Genomic DNA, 19,329 nt, shown 5'->3' on the forward strand with positions numbered 1-19,329 from the left:
CAGAGAGAGAGAGAGCTGTTGCATCCTGCAATAAGGCCAAGAGGTGTCAGAATTAAATGCGAAGTATCAGGATGTCCTGTGCGAAATGATTCCAGTATGAAGAAGATCTGTGTGTTGCTGCCTCAAAGGATTGTTTTTACTTGAGACAAAGTGTACTAAACTCTAGCAAATTAGCTCTAGCTAATAAGCAAGTAAGAATATATTTTTATTTAATCAACAATTTACTCGTGCAAAGTACATGTGTTAATATGGTGTGTGGGTACAATGTGGTCTAAGGAAGCTTGTGGTATTTTGAGGAGGAAGGATGTATATATAAAAGATAAATAGCTTCATTTCCTCTCCCCCACCATTTTTTTTTTTCCTGTCTCTCAAGATGCAAGATGCCTGAGGGGGGCATGACAGGAAGACTGCCTGCCACCTGGCACAGGACCTACCACGCCACAGTGTCTCAGAAAGCCATGATCAGTTTCTGTGTGGGGGTGTGTCTTCCCTTCTGCTTGGCTACAACTCTGTGGAGGAACAATGATGTTTAGTTTTCCTCATTCAATCTCTTGCTTTAAAAATGGGGGTGGGAACAAGTAATGGCAACAGGGAATTGTTCAAGAGGAAACCGGGCTTTCCTTCCGTGTTACTTGGAAGATTTCTCTTTAAAATTTTGTCCTCCATCTATATGCACAGATCATGCTGAAATAAAAGATTAAGCATTGAGTCTCCGTCTTCTGCAGAAGAGCTTCTAAAATTCCACTTAGTCTTTTTTTTTTTTCCATAAAGATGTGACTTGAAGTATGGTGAAATCAAATATCATCATAGTTGGGAATGTCACTGGTCCCTAGTGTACTGCCAAGGTTTCCGTGATGTGTCAGATAATTAAAGGATTTCCAAGTCTCAACTCATCAGAAGAAAACATGCAACCATGCAAGGTCCTGCAAGGGGCACGAGGCTTGTAATGGCCTTGCCAAGAAGTTCCAGATCAAAACAAAACATCCCTAGTGTGCACTTGAGAATAGAAGAGACCGACTGGAGGGCAGCAGGCGGAAAGACACTGCAAATGGGCTCTGACTCCTGCCGCCCGTCCTCATAGCATGGATATTCTCCAGCCAGTAGCCAGGAGGCAAATGCAAGGAAGTCTTAGGTAAAGTTCTGCACTCATTAGTTATGGGAGAAAGGTTTTGATATATTTAAAAAGGCAAAAAAAAAAAAAAAGACGCTGACCTCAAAGCAGAGTACGTCTGAAATGATCACTCACCTTGCATTGTATTTTTCAGTATGGCAAATTTTCAACAAGAAGTACTTATATGTATATCTGATAAGGGGTGAGGCTAGGCTGATCTGGGGTGCCTTGAATTTAGGGGTTAAGCTCAGGCCTTTCATAGAGGCAGAAGTATGTATCCATCCCCATCAGTTACGACCTGGACCTCCAGGTGCCAGATATCGCAGGGGACAATGCGGTTGGGGCTTGGGAGCTGACACAGGCTTCTTCATGTTTCCTCAAGGTAGATGGCTAAAGGCGGCTAGTTGGAATTTTAAAATTCAAGGTTAAATTTTAATATGAGGGTCAAGCGGGATGCCTGGGTGGCTCAGTCAGTTAAGTGTCTGCCTTCGGCTCAGGTCATGATCCCAGGGTCCTGGGATTGAGTCCCGCATCCGGCTCCTTGCTCAGCAGAGAGCCTGCTTCTCTCCCTCCCTCTGCCTGCCACTCTGCCTGCTTGTGTTCTCTCTCTCTCCCTTTGTCAAAAAAAAAAAAAAATCTTTAAAAAAAATATGAGGACCAAGGATATGGACTTGTTCACCAGATCACAATGTTAGGTGTTAGCTCTATTTTTATTGTTTTACATAAGATATTGCACAATAGCGCTTCCATTTGGGAAACAGAATTGAGCCCTTCTGTAATGCACGGCAGAGTTAACATCAGAAGTCCTGTGCAGGAGAGGTTTAGGGACAGCAGTTTGGTATGAAAGGGGTTGCGGAGTGGGACTCATCTTGAAGCTGTGTTTGCATTTAAAAAAATCTGCTGTTTACAGTTAAATCATGTTAAAAAACAGCTTCAGTCTGAAGATTTTAGAGCCCTCCTTTAATTTTTTGGATTATTGTGTCCATGGGTGAGGATGGAGATTGCGGGGTGCTGATGGCTACATCCTACAAACCCTTCCTTCAACTCTTGGCATAGATGCTGACAGCGTCCCACAAAAGTTGGCAAATTTAAAGATATTCCTTCTCTGAAGTACAAGGCATTTTGTCCCTATTACATTATGCCTATATCATGTCATGCCTTTATAGTGTCACAGAAGACCTGAGGCCTGAAATTCTGTATAAAGGATCAGTTCATTGAAGCTGGTATTCACAGCAAACAGGACATGTAAACGGGTTTTTCTCCAATAGTCTTCTGGAAAATCTCCCTTGGTGGTGGGGTGGGGGGAGGTGACTAATGTAGAGGTCTTGAGAAGCGCTGAAACTAAATGAAGGATGCAAAGGATATTATTTTGTTTAAAAAAAAAAAAAAAAAAAAGGGAGCTGCCAGAAGCCTCTTTAGTTAACAATAACGTGACCGCACCAAGCACATGAATCATGCTTGGAGCCTCGGTCTTCCCTAGTTTTCTCAGTGTTGTGCCAAGGAAGACAGTTAATTTTCATGGAGCAGATTACCACATGTTTGACAAAGACCTCTATGAAAGCGCGCGGCCGGGAGCTGGAGGGGTGGCTGTTCCCCTTATAAGCTGTGGCCCTTGCAGGGGCTGCCTGGGGAGAATGTGGGCACAGCTTCCCACGACAGCTACAACCCAACTTTGGTCAAACACTGTGCAACCACATTTGCTTTTGGAGCAGATATTTGTTTTCCAATTGAGCCTAGATATTGGTTTTGTAAAAGGAAAAGAAAATATGCATATCTATAGGTATTTACAGGTATTTGCTTGTGTAGGTACATTTATTATGGTTGAGGAAGCATCAGATTTTGCAAAAACATCTTCCCCTACAAGCCTCATTTCAAGCATACTGATGACATGGAAATATTTAGAGATTAAATTGCTTATGACTTTAAGGCTCAGAGAAAATAACTGAATAAATGGAACCAGGGAATTTCAAATAGGATCACAGAAATTACAAATATTTGCAAAGGATGAACCTTCACAGTATTGTTTCAGGACTCTGGATTCCTAGAGAAAGTAAAAATTTCTTTGTGGCTGTCAAAGTCTGATTTTCATTGTGTCACCCTTTATATTTTCTTGCTTTCAACTCCTTGCTTCTCCTGAAAGTTTTTTTTTAAATAATTTTATTAATATTAAAGGAAGGCTATAATTCTAGAAATTGAAATTGAAGAATGAGGAATAGAATTATGTCTGCTGGGCTTGAGATGAGCATTTAAAGCATAATTTGAAAGATGATTATATTGTGTGTATTTATGCATTATATATACCTAACATGTTATATCTCTATATCATTGCATTTCTGTATCTACCTATATATCTGTTTATCTATCATCTATTATTGTCATCTAATCTATTTCAATGGTGTGCTGAAGCCAGCTTATACTGGTTCGTGGGAGCTGACAGATCAATTTTCAGGAGTTTTGCAAGCTGGTTAGGGTTATATTGGTAGCTTGAAAATGGCCATGGCAAGACTATTTAAATCATGGAAATTGGCAAATGATACAAATCAGGGATTTTCTTTCCTCTGGAGAGCTAGTTGTTGAATAATTTACCAATATACCATTCTAAGTTCCGAAAAGGGACTTCATACATATTTTAGTTCACAATGGAAGAAATAATCAATTTTATAAAATACCAATGTAAAAAAAAGTTTTTGGCATAAACTCATAGTCCTAAATAGCACTCACTTCTCTTATTAAGTGCTTTAAAATAAAATGATTAGAGTTTGGTATATTTCTTAATCACTAACTATGTTTTAGAACACTCGTACTGTTGATTTATTATTTTAGTCAAAACTTCCATGTTTACTGCTTTTGTTGCAGAACTGTGCACTAAAGTTAAATATTAATGAAAATGAATGAATGAATTAATGAAAATGGATGAATCAAACTTTTCTTGTTGGTGTAGCTTTTGTGTTTTTTTTTTTTTTGTCATTTTGTCAAACCCAGCCATTTGGTATGACCGAGGTATTTTGTATTTGATTTGTGTCCATTCGTGTGTGTGTGTGTGTGTGTGTGTGCGTGTACATATGTGTTTACACATTACACATACAGATGCTCACACACATACACACATAAAGCCCAACAAATAATAGTACTAGGAAAAAGGGATATCTGGTTCATTAAACGTTCTGTTTGAAAACTGGGAATGACTTCTGTTAAAAACTGTACCAGGCTTATATGTAGCTATTTGATCTGTTCCAGTGGTTCCTCCTCTCTTTTCTAACAAGTTCGAAATGCCATTGTTTCCATCTTTCCCTTCCGGGTTACCATCGTATTTGGTTGAAATGTGCACATTCCTGTAACATCGTATTTGGTTGAAATGTGCACATTCCTGTAACATCGTATTTGGTTGAAATGTGCACATTCACTGAAACAGGATGCTTGACAGTCCTAGAGGCCAAGTGTGAATTTAAGTTTACCTGTTTGATTTATTCTAAGAATGTGCTGATTTTGGAGCTGAGCTGCCAATGGGCTGTGCAATGTGGTGGCTCAGAGTAAGAGAGACCTGAGTTCTGTCGAGCAAAGAAAGAACAGGGTAGGAAGAATGATTTCCAGACCTGGAGATAGGCTGTGGGAATGAAGGAGATTCCCGAAGTGGACATTTCAGAACAACGACCGGCAAGAGGATATCACATCTCTGGAAGCACTGAGCCTTTCTTCTAGTATTGATGACCAGGGCACTCCCCAGGTGCATGATTTTGATCATCAGGATCTTAGACGTAGATGCAGACAGGCACGGGGGCGCGGACTCTGAGTCCTCAGAGAATTCCTTGGAAATTAGTTAAAAAAATTAAACCTATGGCATTTAATTTCTCCCTTGATTTGATGCTTTGGAGGAAAGTAGAGTCTAGGACTTTCTGTGTAAGGTGCTGGGCAGGTGCTGGTCTTGTGATGGTCAGCCAGGTGGAGAGATGGAGTTGTTGCAGGAATATCAGCAAATTTTACAGCAGTAGTTCACACATGCGGCTGTGATACATTCATCCATTGTTATTTTCCTAAGAAACGGAGCAACCTACGAGCTTGTGCTACAGTAGAGTCCGATGCACCATAATGATTACTTCCGGAGCAAAGAAGCTCACAGAGGTGTGATATCTTTCTCTTGGTGCAAGGTTTCAAACCTAAGATTCTTTAAAATACATTTCTGGAGTTCTATTTAAATATTGATATGCCACACTAAAAAAACAGTGGCTTATTGGTAAAAATGCAATACTATAATAGAATGCTGCCTTTCATAAAAATAAGAAATGTGTTTGGAAAATTAAATACTTTTAAAAAATTAAAAATAAACATACTCTCACAGCTTGAGGGTTTCAGTGAACCACGTGCCAAGGAGTTGAGAAAACTCCTACTTCTGGTTACATCCTGGACCCCTAACGTTCAAAAGCTGCCCAGCAAAGATGAGGTGGGCGTTTCTGTGGCATCTGCTGTCACGTTCCATTCAGAAACCATCTCAGCATATCCCACACACAAGAGGGCTTTTCATTACAAATCACTGTTATGCCCCACAAAACTGCTGTGAAGTGCTGTTTTCAGCATGAAAGTTTTGAGTTTTAGGGCTCCTGTCAAAATTAAGCACGTTCTGTGAAAGCTTAATCCATTCAGTGAGCTGTCTTTAAACAAGTCTATCTTCATTTTCCATCAGCTCAATTGTTTCCAAACACTTTGGGAGAAAAACAAACAAGCAAACAAACAAACAAAAAGCTTTCCAAGTACAGAACCCAACACAAAGATGTTGAATGTATTCTGTATGACTTAATTCTATTTTCAGTCCATATTTTATATATATTCTATCGAGGAAAATTGTCTCATTTGAATAGAGAGAAGTGATCTTTTTCGGTTAATTCCTCTCTTGTCATTTACAAATGTTGACTATCATGCTGAACGTGGATATCCATCAGGAATCAATGGAAAAAGCTTAATTTATCAATGATCATAAAAATCTTTTTATGCATTTCTTAAATACTCTGGATGCTGATTTAGTATATAAACATATTTGTACAAGTTATTCTTCATCTTCAAAACACTTTGTAATTTTACTTAAATAACACAAAGAGTAATTATTTAAAAATATTTAAAAATATTTTTCATCATTTTATAAAATATATCTTTATGGTATTGTTTTTGGATCTTCCTTGATTTGTCATTTTGCAAGCGATTAATCCCTGATGGAGTACATAAAGTTATGTGACTATGTCTTAAATTTCTTGTCACATATTTGAGGCAAACCTGAGGATAGATAATCGAATAACTGTTATTTTTTTCTCCTGTAAAATACGTCATTTCTCCATTTTCTTCTTTAGTGGTCTTTTGAAGAATCCAATCTGTTGAAAAAAATACCAAGCATAACACAATTAATTATTTGAATTTAGGTAATAAATAGTAATTTCCTTAGATAAAATTTAATACTATGTCAGTGCTTCTGGGCATACAGATAATTAGTATAATTGAGATTTTTTTTTCACTGACCTCTTAAGTAATACTGAATGTCAAGAAATGATATTTATTTAAATTGCTTCATTTTAAGCTTTTTTGTTGGTTAAATATACATGTCTCCTAGTAAAAACTAGTATACATGGTGAACTAACTTAGAGGTTCTGGGAAAATATTTGGGAAGACATACAAACTAGAGTTAGCTAGCACTAAATGGCACTTTGTCATTACATTTTTCTCAAGGATGTGGCAGAGAAATTCCATCAGTTAACTGATGATCAAAAATTGAGGTCATTGGAGGTGGGGGAATCTGCACATGCACCATGGCTGAGGGGTGGGGGAGATGGGAGTTGTCTGGATTAATTTTAAATGTGCTAGAATATCTGCCTTTATAGGCTTGACAGGAAGTGCCTCTTGAAAACATGCTGTATCATTTGGAGATGAAAAGGAACTCACTGATCATAGAAGAAATTTCACATAGGGGTGAATGTCAGTGACTTTTTAATTATACTGTTTAATTTGGATCATTATAAAATTATAAGTGTTATATTTATTTCCTATTATACATTATAATAAAATAAGTATAGGCACTGAAAGGGATCTTTGTAATAATCTCATCTAAAATGTGAGTATTTTAAATAAAAGGAAATTAAGGGTCCTAGAGAAGTGTATTTTTTAAGTCTATATATTTTTTTAAAGTTTCAGAGCAGATTTTAATAGTTCAGGCAGTGAGTTAATTCTTTGAAGGTATGGTACCTCCATATCATTTTAATAATGAAGTTATGGTGAATTTCGCAAGGGAATGGTATATTTTTTAAAAATCATTATTGAATAATTGAAGGCTTATATGGGATAAATGGTCAAAAATGCAGTTTTAAAAATTTTTTTTATCATTTTTTATTATGTTATGGTAGTCACATACAGTACGTCATTAGTTTTTGATGTAGTGTTCCAAGATTCATTGTTAACGTAGAATACCCAGTGCTCCATGCAATCTATCCCCTCCTTAACACCCACCACCAGGCCAACCCATCCCCCCATCCCCCTCCCCTCAAAAATGCAGTTTTAAATTAAAGAAGGTAACTTCTTTATGTCTTCCACCATGACGCAGCTTTATGTCTTCCATTATGTCGGACTCTAGTTGGTGGTAGATGAGGAAAAGGTGACAACAGGTGAATAAAAATGAAAGAACAATAAATGTATCCTCTTCAAATGGCAGTTCTCTATGTCTCAGGGTTTCTTCCTTTGAGCCAAAAATAAAAGTTCTGGATTCACAAACTATCAGGCCCCTTACCTTGTGCCTGCAGGTCCTGAGCTGAAAATAAATCAGACAAGGCTTTCACAGGAACAGGTGGTGAAGATAAGACTTTTCTCTCCTTTGTCCCTCCCTGCTCGCTCTCTCTCTCTCTCTCTTGTCCTTTCCCTCTCAAGTCTTTTTGCATCTTTTCAACCTTCCTTTGCTTTCATATACTAAATGCTCTATTTTATTTTATTTTTTATTTTTGAGATTTATTTATTTATTTGGGAGAGAGAGAGAGAGAGAGAAAGAGAGAGCGCCAGTGGGGGTTGAGGAGAGGGGCAGAGGGTAGGAGAGAGAGAATCCCAAGCAGACTCCCTGCTGAGCACAGAGCCCCATGCACGGCTCCATCTCAAAACCCCGCGATCATGACCCAAGCTGGAATCAAGAGTTGGATGCTCAACCGACTGAGCCACTCAGGCACCCCGAAGTGTTCTATTTTAAAACTTAATTGTGGGGGCGCCTGGGTGGCTCAGTGGGTTAGGCTGCTGCCTTCAACTCAGGTCATGATCTCAGGTTCCTGGGATCGAGCCCCACATTGGGCTCTCTGATCGGCTGGGAGCCTGCTTCTCTCTCTCTCTCTCTCTCTCTGCCTGCCTCTCTGCCTACTTGTGATCTCTGCCAAATAAATAAATAAACTCTTTAAAAAAAACTTAATTGTGTTATCTGAACTTTTCCACTCAGCTAATTCTATTAACCTGGGTTGTTAGTGAAGTTGGGTCGTAAGACTGCAGACTAGGTGAATACAGGACATAGCTTCAAGCTGGCTAGAGCCAATACTGGACAAAATTAAACACAAGCTAAGTTTGTTTTCAGTGCCCGGACTTACAACTTTCACTTTCCTTCTCTGCCTTTCCATATTTACTTATCAGTAAAGGCTAGATCTTATTTATGCTTATCCCTGGGTTCAAAACCCTATGGCAAAGGGTCAGATTCAACAGTACCTGGAAGAAATGATGTGTTTACTGACTATAATATGGGATAAATGTTGAGTGAATAAATTGAACTAATATATAAAAAACAGAAAAATGGTGGTGCTATTTCCCATCCACAGTCGCCAAGGATATGTATATTGGATAAGGAATACACCTTCAGCGTTAGTAAATAAATCATTAGTGATGGAACTTCAGGCATCAGTATAAAATTAAGTTAAGAAGGAAAAAGGTTCTGCTTTCTTAGGGCTTCTTTGTGGGCTGAGTCTAATTTCATTCTGTTGGTCATATTGGCCTGACTGGGCTTCTCCCTCAGTGTGTGGTACTATATTCCAGAAGATGTTTCTCTATCTATTTAAAGCTGTGTCTCCTCAAAGCCTTCTCTCTTCAATATTAACTACAGCAAGCTACCATTAAGATTTTGAAAAACGTTAATTTCTACGATGTGTACTGCAAGAACAAATTATATAAAGACAGCGCTTTTTGAAATAAAGTCACAGATCCCGGAAGAATCTTTGGCCTGGTCCCTGTATGGAGCCTGGGAGTTTCAATGAACTTCCAGAGTCAGATTTGGAAGGAGGAAGAAGGGATAATCCTCAAGTTTCAGCTCAGAGTCTATTAAGTGTAAAAAGATCCCTGTCAGCTGTGTCCTAAACTACACGGGCAAGTACAGTGCTCAGAAGAGAAAAGCACACTGAAAGAAATCAACAGTAAGATGCTCTCTGGAATAGAGGTGCACAGAAGGGAAGAGGGAGTCTTTGTTTCAAGCACAACCTCGACATCACTAAGCCAGGTCTTGGGTACCACGGTGTGGTAAAGCCAGGTATTACAGACGGAACACTGGTAACCCTCTGGAGTAGGAGAAGCAGGAGAAGCTGGAGGTTTGAGAAAGCAAGGAATTCCGTCTTATGGAGACTTGGCTAGAGAAAAGCTGCGGTTTCTGTTCACTAAACTAAATGCTACTGATCTACACTTTTAACATGGCTTTGTTTATCATCCACCCTGGGTGTAATCCCCCCAAAAGAGGATTAGGCACTGTAAACCAGTCGAAAAGGGTAGCAACCTTTGGCACTTTGTGGGACAAAAATTTATTATTTAAACTATTTGATTAAAAGAGAATTCTGCTGCTTAGGTATTAGAAAAATGAATATGTAACCACAACCTGTGTTTTTAACAGAGTTTAGCTATTTAATAAAACAATTTGATAAAATATAGGGTGGTATGATGTTAGAATGAATACCAATTTGATGTTTCATTGGAAAAAAAACATTAAATTCAACTTTTTGATAGGACTTTACTCTCTACTAAATTTGTGTAAATGCTATCATCTTAGTTCTGCTTAATTTGAAAAGGATTCAGCTAAGAGTTTGAAAAATCTCACACATCTCAGTATAAGCAAAACATCTCCGTAAATATATGGATTTACCGAATAGAAATAGTTTTATGAGAGGATTTGAAATAGGAGTCAGTGAAACAGTAAGATTTCTCTTTCATCAACTGACTAATGAACTTACCATCTCTCACTCAGACACACAGCTATTACATAGAACATGGCATATTTCTTCATATATTAAAGAAGTCTTCATTTTTAAGATATATAGATATATGTATTTGGTAAGGCTCATCTTAACCATTCTATTATTTATATACTCTTAAACTGACATAAGAGCTCATTTTATTCTTTTTTTTCTATAAAAGAGAGTTTTCATTCTTTACTTATAAAAGTAATACATACTTAATTTACAAATCTCAGTGTTATAGACAGGTAAAGGTCTTTTGCAATCCTAATCCCCGGAGAGATCCATCATGATTTTTGGATTTGTTTAATTATTTTTACATACCATGGATAAATGATAATTTATTTCACCAACTTTCTGTTGATAGTTGAAATAGAAAGTCAAAGGAACTCTGGTGCTTACCTTCCACAGGGCTAATACGAGCAGCATTAATAGCAATAGTCCAGCAAAAGCACTCAACAGGATGACCCATAACGGCACCCTGCCCGGCAGTCCATCTTTGGATATTTGAATACCGAACTGAAATTTATTTAAAAAGACTGTTAACATTGATAAACACCTATTATATGTCCTTGTACATTGAGTTCTTGCAGGCTATAATTTTCTACCAAACAATGTACTTAATCTGATTACTACCCACAGAGAAAACCTTGAGTTTACATTTATAAATGCCCTTCATCTATTCAAAATCTCTAAGCGTGTCAAATTTGTTATTACCCCAAATATGTATAATCTTATGCTTTAGAAATGCATACATAAAGAGCAAACTGTCTATGAATCAGAGTGCTTGGGAGTAGAGGTGCACTTAAGTCACGGAGAACCCAAAGTATTATATAATTTGAAGATTTATTGATGGACTTTAGTGCATTATCATGACCATAAAGGTTTAGGCTAGAGTGTTACCACAGGTTGCTGACATAAAAAAAACCTGAGCAGGTCTTCTTCTAATTCTAGTTTTCATGTGCTTTATTTTTTGTCTACAAATTTATATAAAAATTTCCTACAGTAAAATGTACAAATCTCAAGTGTACAGGTAACATAAATTTTTGCACATACATGCAGCCCTACGTGCTTTTTATTAGACGGCATTGTCTCTGCCAGTCGACTGATCTTCAATCTTATACATTAGGTCTTGACTGAAGGAGAACTTTGAGGTAAAAAGCTGTTAGTTAGGTTAATGCAGCTGCTCCATGTGTCCCCCAAACCATGGTGAGACTTGTCTGCCCTGGGTCTCATCCCTAGGTTTCTAAGAAAAAAGACTAATTCAGGGTAGATCTCACGATGATTAACAGTTCAAGTTTCTATGTTGGCTTGTCACAGGGACCATCTCAATTCCTAACACTAGAGGGAAGACTGGAGGTAAAAAAGGGAATGGGGAGATATTTACATATATTGGATACTGATACAAACTATTCAGATGGCTCCGTGTGGGTCACTGCTGATGCTTTGGGAACGCAGAGCTGGCACGCGTGTACATATGTACAGAATAAGATCTTTTAGGACAGATTTTAAATACATCTAAAACAATTCCCTGAACTGACAGAGGCGGAAGCTGAAATCTGGATGGGATCAGTGACTTCTCTAAGATCAATTACAAAATGATCACTTTTAGTAATTTTAACAATGTAGGTATAATTTTCTTTTAGGATAAAATGTTGATTGATAGTTCCGAGGGGAGTTTTAAACTAACATTTAGGGGAAATAGAGCTAATTATAAAATTTCAACAAAACGTATCTAGGAATCAAAAGTACTCTTTTACAATATTATTCATACTCATTTTGGGGGTGGTGTTTACTGGTAAAGTTTTGGCTTCTCTGCATGTGGAACAACTTTGCATTTATCTGTATTCTTTATAATGTAAGTAAATATATGCTTATATTCTTTTACCAGGGGTCATTGACATTGGAACTACTTGAGATAAGTATTAATTTGAAATAAGAAAAATTTTAAACAATATCTGAATGTTAGATAGCTTCTAAATAAAATTAAATGACTCATGCTATCCACATGGGATAGTTAAACTCCCCCATGAAAAGAGGAGAAATGTTTACATATCCACATCAGTAACAAGTATTCTGGCTTTATTTTATAATGAAGCAGGAGAGAGAAAACCTCAAACCATTTTGTTTTTACCAAGGATTGAAGTGTGAATTTGTACAAGGGAATAATATTTCATTTTTGCTTCTGACTTCCCAATGACTAAATGAAGAAAACCTTCCAAAATTTACATTTATTTCTGAAGTATAGAGTCACTTTCTATAAAGTGTTTTTCAAGTCTGCTCTTCAGATATCAACTGCATTTTATAATGTCAGTTTTTAAGGAGGAAAATTACAAATGCATCTTTTGTTATCAAGGTGAAAGTAAAAACACCAATTTATTGCGATAGTTACAAGCAGCAAAGTCAAACATGGCATGTTAATTGTAAATATCATGGTTTTTCCCAGTTTCTTACAAAGAAGACTGAAATCACACTTGAAGTTAATTAAGTACAATTTGAAGCAAAAAGTGTCTGTCACTTAGTGACTAGATAGTCACTGCTTTAAGTTCTATAAGCAATTATAAAACATTATGTCACAAAATTCAAAGTGAAATGTATAATGTTTTCAAAACTTAGAGTTGCTCTTACCTCTCTTTTTTGATTGCCAGTACTTAAAATTAGTGATGTATTCTCACTCTGAAGGTCTGCCCTTACAGTAAGATTTAAGCTAGAAAAACGTGTCTGAAAAGCAAACAGAATTTATTTTCAATATATTATGCTAATCATAGTAAGAGCTAGTCATGTTTGAGCAGTGCAATTTTTAAAATTGAGATTTTCCTGAGAGGTTTAAAAACACTGGTTTTATTAACATCCAAATGGAACAGGTTGTTTCAAACGACGACCCATCCCTCTTCTCTCCACTCAAATTGTCACTTAGGTCCTTGTTATAGAATGCAACAGTTTTCGAAATCATTTTCTTCAGATTTATCCTTAGTAAAAACAAACCTCAAACCCCGCCCCCTTTCATACAGCTAGATATGAGGTAGCTACACTCTGGTAATGAAGTTTATATAGGAGCTTATGTAGGATAAAACACAAAATTGTCAATATCCAACAGTTTGTGACTTATAAAAATTGCAACTTAATATTTTTAACGTATAAAAATTGCAACTTAGGTTATGATCAAACCCTAAAAATGGGAATTTCATATAATTAACCAAACACTTCTATGAGAGAAAGAAACCATACAAAATACAAATGGATTAAGTTTTAAAGTAGCTTGTTGTCAGACGATATGACTATTAGAAGTTAAAAAATATCCTTCTATTTTATATATATATATATATAGTGTATGTAGTATATATAAATGTGTATATGTAGTATATATAAATGTGTGTGCATATATCATATATATAAATTATGTATTATATAGTATATATAAATGTGTGTATATATAGTATAAATTGTGTAAATATATAGTATACATAAATGTGTGTCCATATATATGTAAAGTCTGATCTAATAGAGTAAATCCACAATATGTGTTAGCTCTATTTGTTGTTAATGGTGTCAAGGAGTCAAGCGCTGTCTCTCTATAATTCTTTGTCCCGTAACTGGGTTCTATTATGTTAAGATAAATGCAAACTTTGATACAGTATAGGTGTTTATTTCTAGAGGTACAAAAAAAATTGTAAAAGAGACTGAAAACAAAAGTATATATCTGGAAGGGCACCTTGGAGATATCTTAGTTACGAATAAACAAGGAAAATGAGACCCATTTGGTTGGTTAAGTAGAGCCAGGTTTGAACCACATATTTTTACACTTCCAGTTCTTTCTACCGAAGCACTATACTTGGTATATACAAGTAATGAACAAACACTGGTTAACATAATTCAATAATTGCAGAGAACGATGCAGTCACTTACTTTTATAAAAGTTGGTTTCCATACGATAAGTGAAACATTCACTTGGGTCATGTCAGAAGGAATCAAATTACATGTAATGGTAGCAAATTTACACGTACTGCAGTCCTGTTTAAACGATCAGAGGTACATATTAGTACCTTTGTCATTTGACAAAAAGATACCATATGAAGATATTCTACAAGATAGCTATTTTTAGGCTGATATTGAATTTATTCACTTAAAAGGCGTGAGATAAAACTAGTCTTGGTTATCTGTATTTACCGGAATTGTGCCTCTTTTGAGATCTTCAGGTTTGGATATAATTGTTTTCTTCCCAGAGTTGACGCCAAGAGGGTCCTGAAGGCTACTGGGTCTGCAGTTCGCATTCTAAGAAGTGAAAATATTTCTTTTATCAGACAATGCCAGATGTCAGAGGGAAAAGTGACCTGGTACAACAACGTGCAGTATCTGAGAGACAGCCATTGGCGCGGATGAAAGATCCATCTTCAGGAGCGTGCAGTATGGAAGAAGCTATTCTGTAGTAGCCATATACACCCACTCCCTGGTAATAATGACTGTTAGCATGCTACTTTTGAATTGTAATTGTTATCAGGGAGATTGTTATCAAAAAGGAAGGGTACTAGTGGAACTTACTACTGTGTAACATGCTCATTAATTCATCAAGTTTTAGTTGTAAATTCCCATAATACAGAGAGAGAAAAGAAATTAAAACTATGGTGGGGAAAAAAAAGGGTTGGCATTTGTTATTCAATACGATGGCTCATACGATGGTTTCCAAACAAACAAACAAACAAAAAACAAACAAACAAAAAAAGAGATGAGCTTTCATCTGTATTTGTGTATTTATCCAATAATATTTCAGGAGTCTCTAAACACCAAGGGTAAGATAGTTGGTCTATGTAGGAAGAAGATGTAAGTCAGCAGCCCTCTAAATGTTGAGATGTCATGTTGATAAGACAACTAGTTCTTAGATTGTTTTTCTAGACTTAACTCTAATAAACATTTTGTTCATCAAAACTCTCTACAGCCTTGATAAAAGATAATAAGGTTAAAGTTCATAAGTAATAGGAAAAGTACAATTTTAGTCTTCCTACATCTTCACTAACTTGCTTTTTTGGATTAGAGAGAAGTGGTAGAGATTTTTAAAAATTTTTATTTATTTATTTGTCAGAGAGAGAGAGAGAGAGTGCGCGTGAGTGCACAAAAAGGCAGAGTGGCAGGCAGAGGTGGAGAGAGAAGCAGGCTCCCTGTTGAGCAAGGGACCCGATGCAGGACTGGATCCCAGGACCCTAGGATCATGACCTGAGCCGAAGGCAGCAGCTTAACCAACTGAGCCACCCAGGCATCCCAGAAATGGTAGAGATTTAATTTTTCCTTGTTTTTAGGGAAACATTTGAAGATCATAATCCAACTATCACTGTTTTTACTTCTTGATTTCTGAGAGTATTTTAAGTTAAAAAAAGTCTCCGAAGTGAAGACAGATTGTCAAATGCTGATAATATGCATGCATTGCTTCAACATTCATTGTGATTTTCTGTCTTGGAGACGGAACCAACACAATTTGCCACATTGACTCATTCAAAGCTATAGGTACAAAATGGGTGTGATACTGCTATTATTTGGGATAAGTGAGTAAAAAAGTGCTTTACTGTTTTACATGCAGCTGTTAAATTGCTTAGGAGCATTTAGGAGGTCTCTTTTTTGAGATGTTTGATGACCTCAAAAATATTAAAGCTCTAACAAACATGTTGAGGCACAAGTAAACAAGTAGTTACCTAAAATCCACTCCAGTGGATTGAGTAGTATTCCAAAAAGACATGCCCAAGTCCTAGCACCTGGAACCTGGGAACATGCCCTTATTTGGAAAAAGGGTCATTTGGAGGCACCTGGGTGACTCAGTTGGCTAAGCTTCTGCCTTCAGTTGGCTAAGCTTCTGCCTTCAGCTCAGGTCATGATCTCCAGGTCCTGGGATCGAGCCCAGCTTGGGGCTCCCTGCCTACAGGTAGTCTGGTTCTCCCTCTGACCCTGTGCCTGCTCCTGTGCTCATTCTCTCCCTCCCTCCCTCTCAGATAAATAAACAAAATCTTAAAAAAAAAAAAAAAGAAAGAAAGAAAGAAAAAAAAAAAGAAACAGGTTTGTTGCAGTTGTAATTAAGGATCTCCAGATGAGGTCCTTCCATTTAGGATGGGCTCTAAATTCACTGATGAGTGTGCTGTAAGAGACCGAAGAGGCAAAAACACAGAAACTCAAGGAAGACGGGCACGTGAAGACAGAGGCACAGAGACTGCAGTTACGTTCCCACAAGCTCAGGCATGCAAGGGGTGACAGCAGCCCCCAGAAGCTAGGAGCGAGGCATCCCTGTGAGCCTCCATGGGGTCCAAACATTGTTGGAAACTTGATCGCAGACTCTGGCTTCCAGCACCGAGTAAGAATAAATTTCTGTTGTTTCTAGCCACCCACTTGGGTTAACTTGTTACCACAGCAGTTGTAGGAAACTAATGCATCTACTAAGTAGCCAGTGGAAGTTATTATTATTATTTAAAATTTTCTAAATTCTTCTCCAGGTCACTTTGGTAAAGCTCCTTATCACAAGTGGCATGCAGAACAAAAGGCTTTAAATACAAATTGAAGAAGATAATAATTACGATGTCATTCCAAGGCACACATGGCTTACATTAGAAGACGACCATCCACTTGGGTATAGCATAGGATAACCATCTGATGTCAAGTTGGGAAATGAAATCGACAGCTTAAGTTCTGGCATTGGAAAATGTCCACTCTTTCTAATCTATGGGAAAAAAAAATAAAAATTAATCCTCTCTTCCTCTTCCAACAGCACCCTTTCTGCCTTAGGTAGGACATTTGTCCTTAACTGATTTAAGTTGCATAATATTTTGAATCTGAAAGTGAATGCAGGCAGCTTATGGCACTGGACAGAGAGCTGGCATACTTAAACAAGAATAAAATAAGGGGCGCCTGGGTGGCTCAGTGGGTTAAGCCGCTGCCTTCGGCTCAGGTCATGATCTCAGGGTCCTGGGATCGAGTCCCGCATCGGGCTCTCTGCTCAGCGGCGAGCCTGCTTCCTCCTCTCTCTCTCTGCCTGCCTCTCTGCCTACTTGTAATCTCTCTCTGTCAAATAAATAAATAAAATCTTTTAAAAAAAAAAAGAATAAAATAGGGATGCTTCACAGTGCCATATGTATCAGCGATAATGTATATTGTTCCTTCATCTTCCAAAATAGGACTGGGATTAACAAAAGTCAGAATTAAATTTCTTTATGCTCATCGTCTTTTTGGATCCACTAGTCTTTTGGAGGTGGGAAGGAAGGAGAACATTTACTCGACCCACTCAGCACAGGTGAGCCTATTTTGTTTGCCTCAACCAGTCTGCTGTAACCCCTTAGGCCCACAAATCATTTCTCAGCCCAGCCACATGGCATCTGCCACCACTGCACAGGCAAACCAGATAACCATCTGCTTCCTTTCACTATCCTATCTCCAGCTAGGACTACTGTGTCAGTAATGACTGATAATCCAGTTGGATGAGAGTCACATTGATTCTTCTCTCACCGCCTATATGTTTTTATCTACTAAACTACAATTCCCACTGAATATCACATCATGCCACGAATGGTGAGTGTAGCACATAGGGAAGGAAAGCCAGGCAGGATGAAATTCATCAGGAAGTTGAATTTACTATTCAAAAGTCCTCACAGGTTGAATTGGAGCAACCAGGTGCTCTGGGCCTGCCTTCTTCCACTCAAGCATAATTTTCTGGACCTACACCTTCTTTACATCGTCCCTAGGCTGAATTCCTAGGTGAGTAGGGAGCTCCTTAATCTAGATGCCAGAAAATCCAACGGATCCATCTAACTGAGACTTCTGGACTGGGAGTTACACAGATCTGAAACAATTCCCTGTGGTTGCCAAAAACGAAATGCATCCCTTACTCTTGGAATTCTAGGAATTCCTGACCAGCTGTGCCGGGCCTCTTAAGCATGCTCCTGGACTCTTGTCCCTTCTTATTGTAATATGCCTTAAACTTGCCTGCCATGGTCTCCCACTCTAATTCCATCTGTTTTCTGGTAAGTGATAAAAAAAAAATCATGTAATCTGCAATTAACTTTTATTTTCTTCTGATTAAAAACAATGTTCTTTACAGAAACAATGAAAATATTGAAAATAAATGGGAAGTTTTCTACAATTCTACTACACTGGTAACACTTTAGTGTACAATTTACCTATCATTTGCATATATGTATACATTATAAAATTTGTATCATATAAAATACAAGATTTGGCACCCCATTTATAAAATGTATTGTCATGGTCTTTTCTCATAAACTTAGAGATTCTTTGAGAATATGACTTTCATTAGCTGCTTAGTAATAACCATAATATCAGTATTTTTTTGTTTTCTTTTTGATATCAGTATTTGTTTATGTTCAATATTTATTTATATTCCAGACACTATGCTAATTCTCTTATTTGCATTAGTGCCTGTAACCCTGTTAACAATGGTATGGGGTAGATTCTCTTAATATCCCTATTTTACCTATAAGAAGACAAGGTTAAATTGGGAACAAAGAACTTTCAAGGTCACAGAGCTAGTAAATAGCAGAATTAAGTTTTTTTTTTTAATCTAAAATATGTCCTCTTTAGCTGTCTCTCCCTTGAATAACTATCTGATATTTATTTAAGCAATTTTATGTGGTTAAACTTTTATATTGTTCCCAGGTTTCAATTTTTAAACTGCTATAAATGACACTGGTAACAGTACTTTCCAGGGGTGCCTGGCTGGCTCAGTCGGGAGAGATGTGACTCTTGATCTTGGGGTCGTGTTTGAGCCCCATGTTGGGTGTTGAGATTACTTACAAATAAGTAAATAAACAAATAAACAAACAAATAAATAAACCAATACAATTAAAAAAAGGGTATCTCTGAGAATAAATCTTTGTATCACTAATAATTTTCTATGGTACATTTCTAGTAGTAAATTCATTCACGGCTCTCACCTAAGAAAATGTTCACATATATTCTTTTTTCAATTCCATTACTCCAGCTTTAAGTTTTATCCCAGCAAATTAATGAGATTAAAAA

At 37.2% G+C, this 19,329-nt stretch overlaps 1 protein-coding gene across 1 annotated transcript in view; it reads right to left on the minus strand.

The window, feature by feature from the left end:
* Positions 1–1,714: 1,714 nt before the first annotated feature.
* Positions 1,715–19,329, minus strand: part of ITGA1 (integrin subunit alpha 1) — a 166,337-nt gene continuing 148,722 nt past the window's right edge. Inside the window, exons 24-29 of the mRNA XM_044232119.1 lie at positions 16,904–17,017; positions 14,491–14,595; positions 14,230–14,334; positions 12,952–13,044; positions 10,726–10,842; positions 1,715–6,468 (exon numbers count right to left, since the gene is read on the minus strand). Coding sequence (XP_044088054.1) covers positions 6,424–6,468; positions 10,726–10,842; positions 12,952–13,044; positions 14,230–14,334; positions 14,491–14,595; positions 16,904–17,017 — 579 coding nt within the window. The 3' untranslated portion in view covers positions 1,715–6,423. The remainder of the gene's footprint in view (positions 6,469–10,725; positions 10,843–12,951; positions 13,045–14,229; positions 14,335–14,490; positions 14,596–16,903; positions 17,018–19,329) is intronic.

This window comes from Neovison vison, chromosome 1 (genome assembly GCF_020171115.1).
Source record: "Neovison vison isolate M4711 chromosome 1, ASM_NN_V1, whole genome shotgun sequence".
Lineage (NCBI taxonomy): Eukaryota > Metazoa > Chordata > Mammalia > Carnivora > Mustelidae > Neogale > Neogale vison.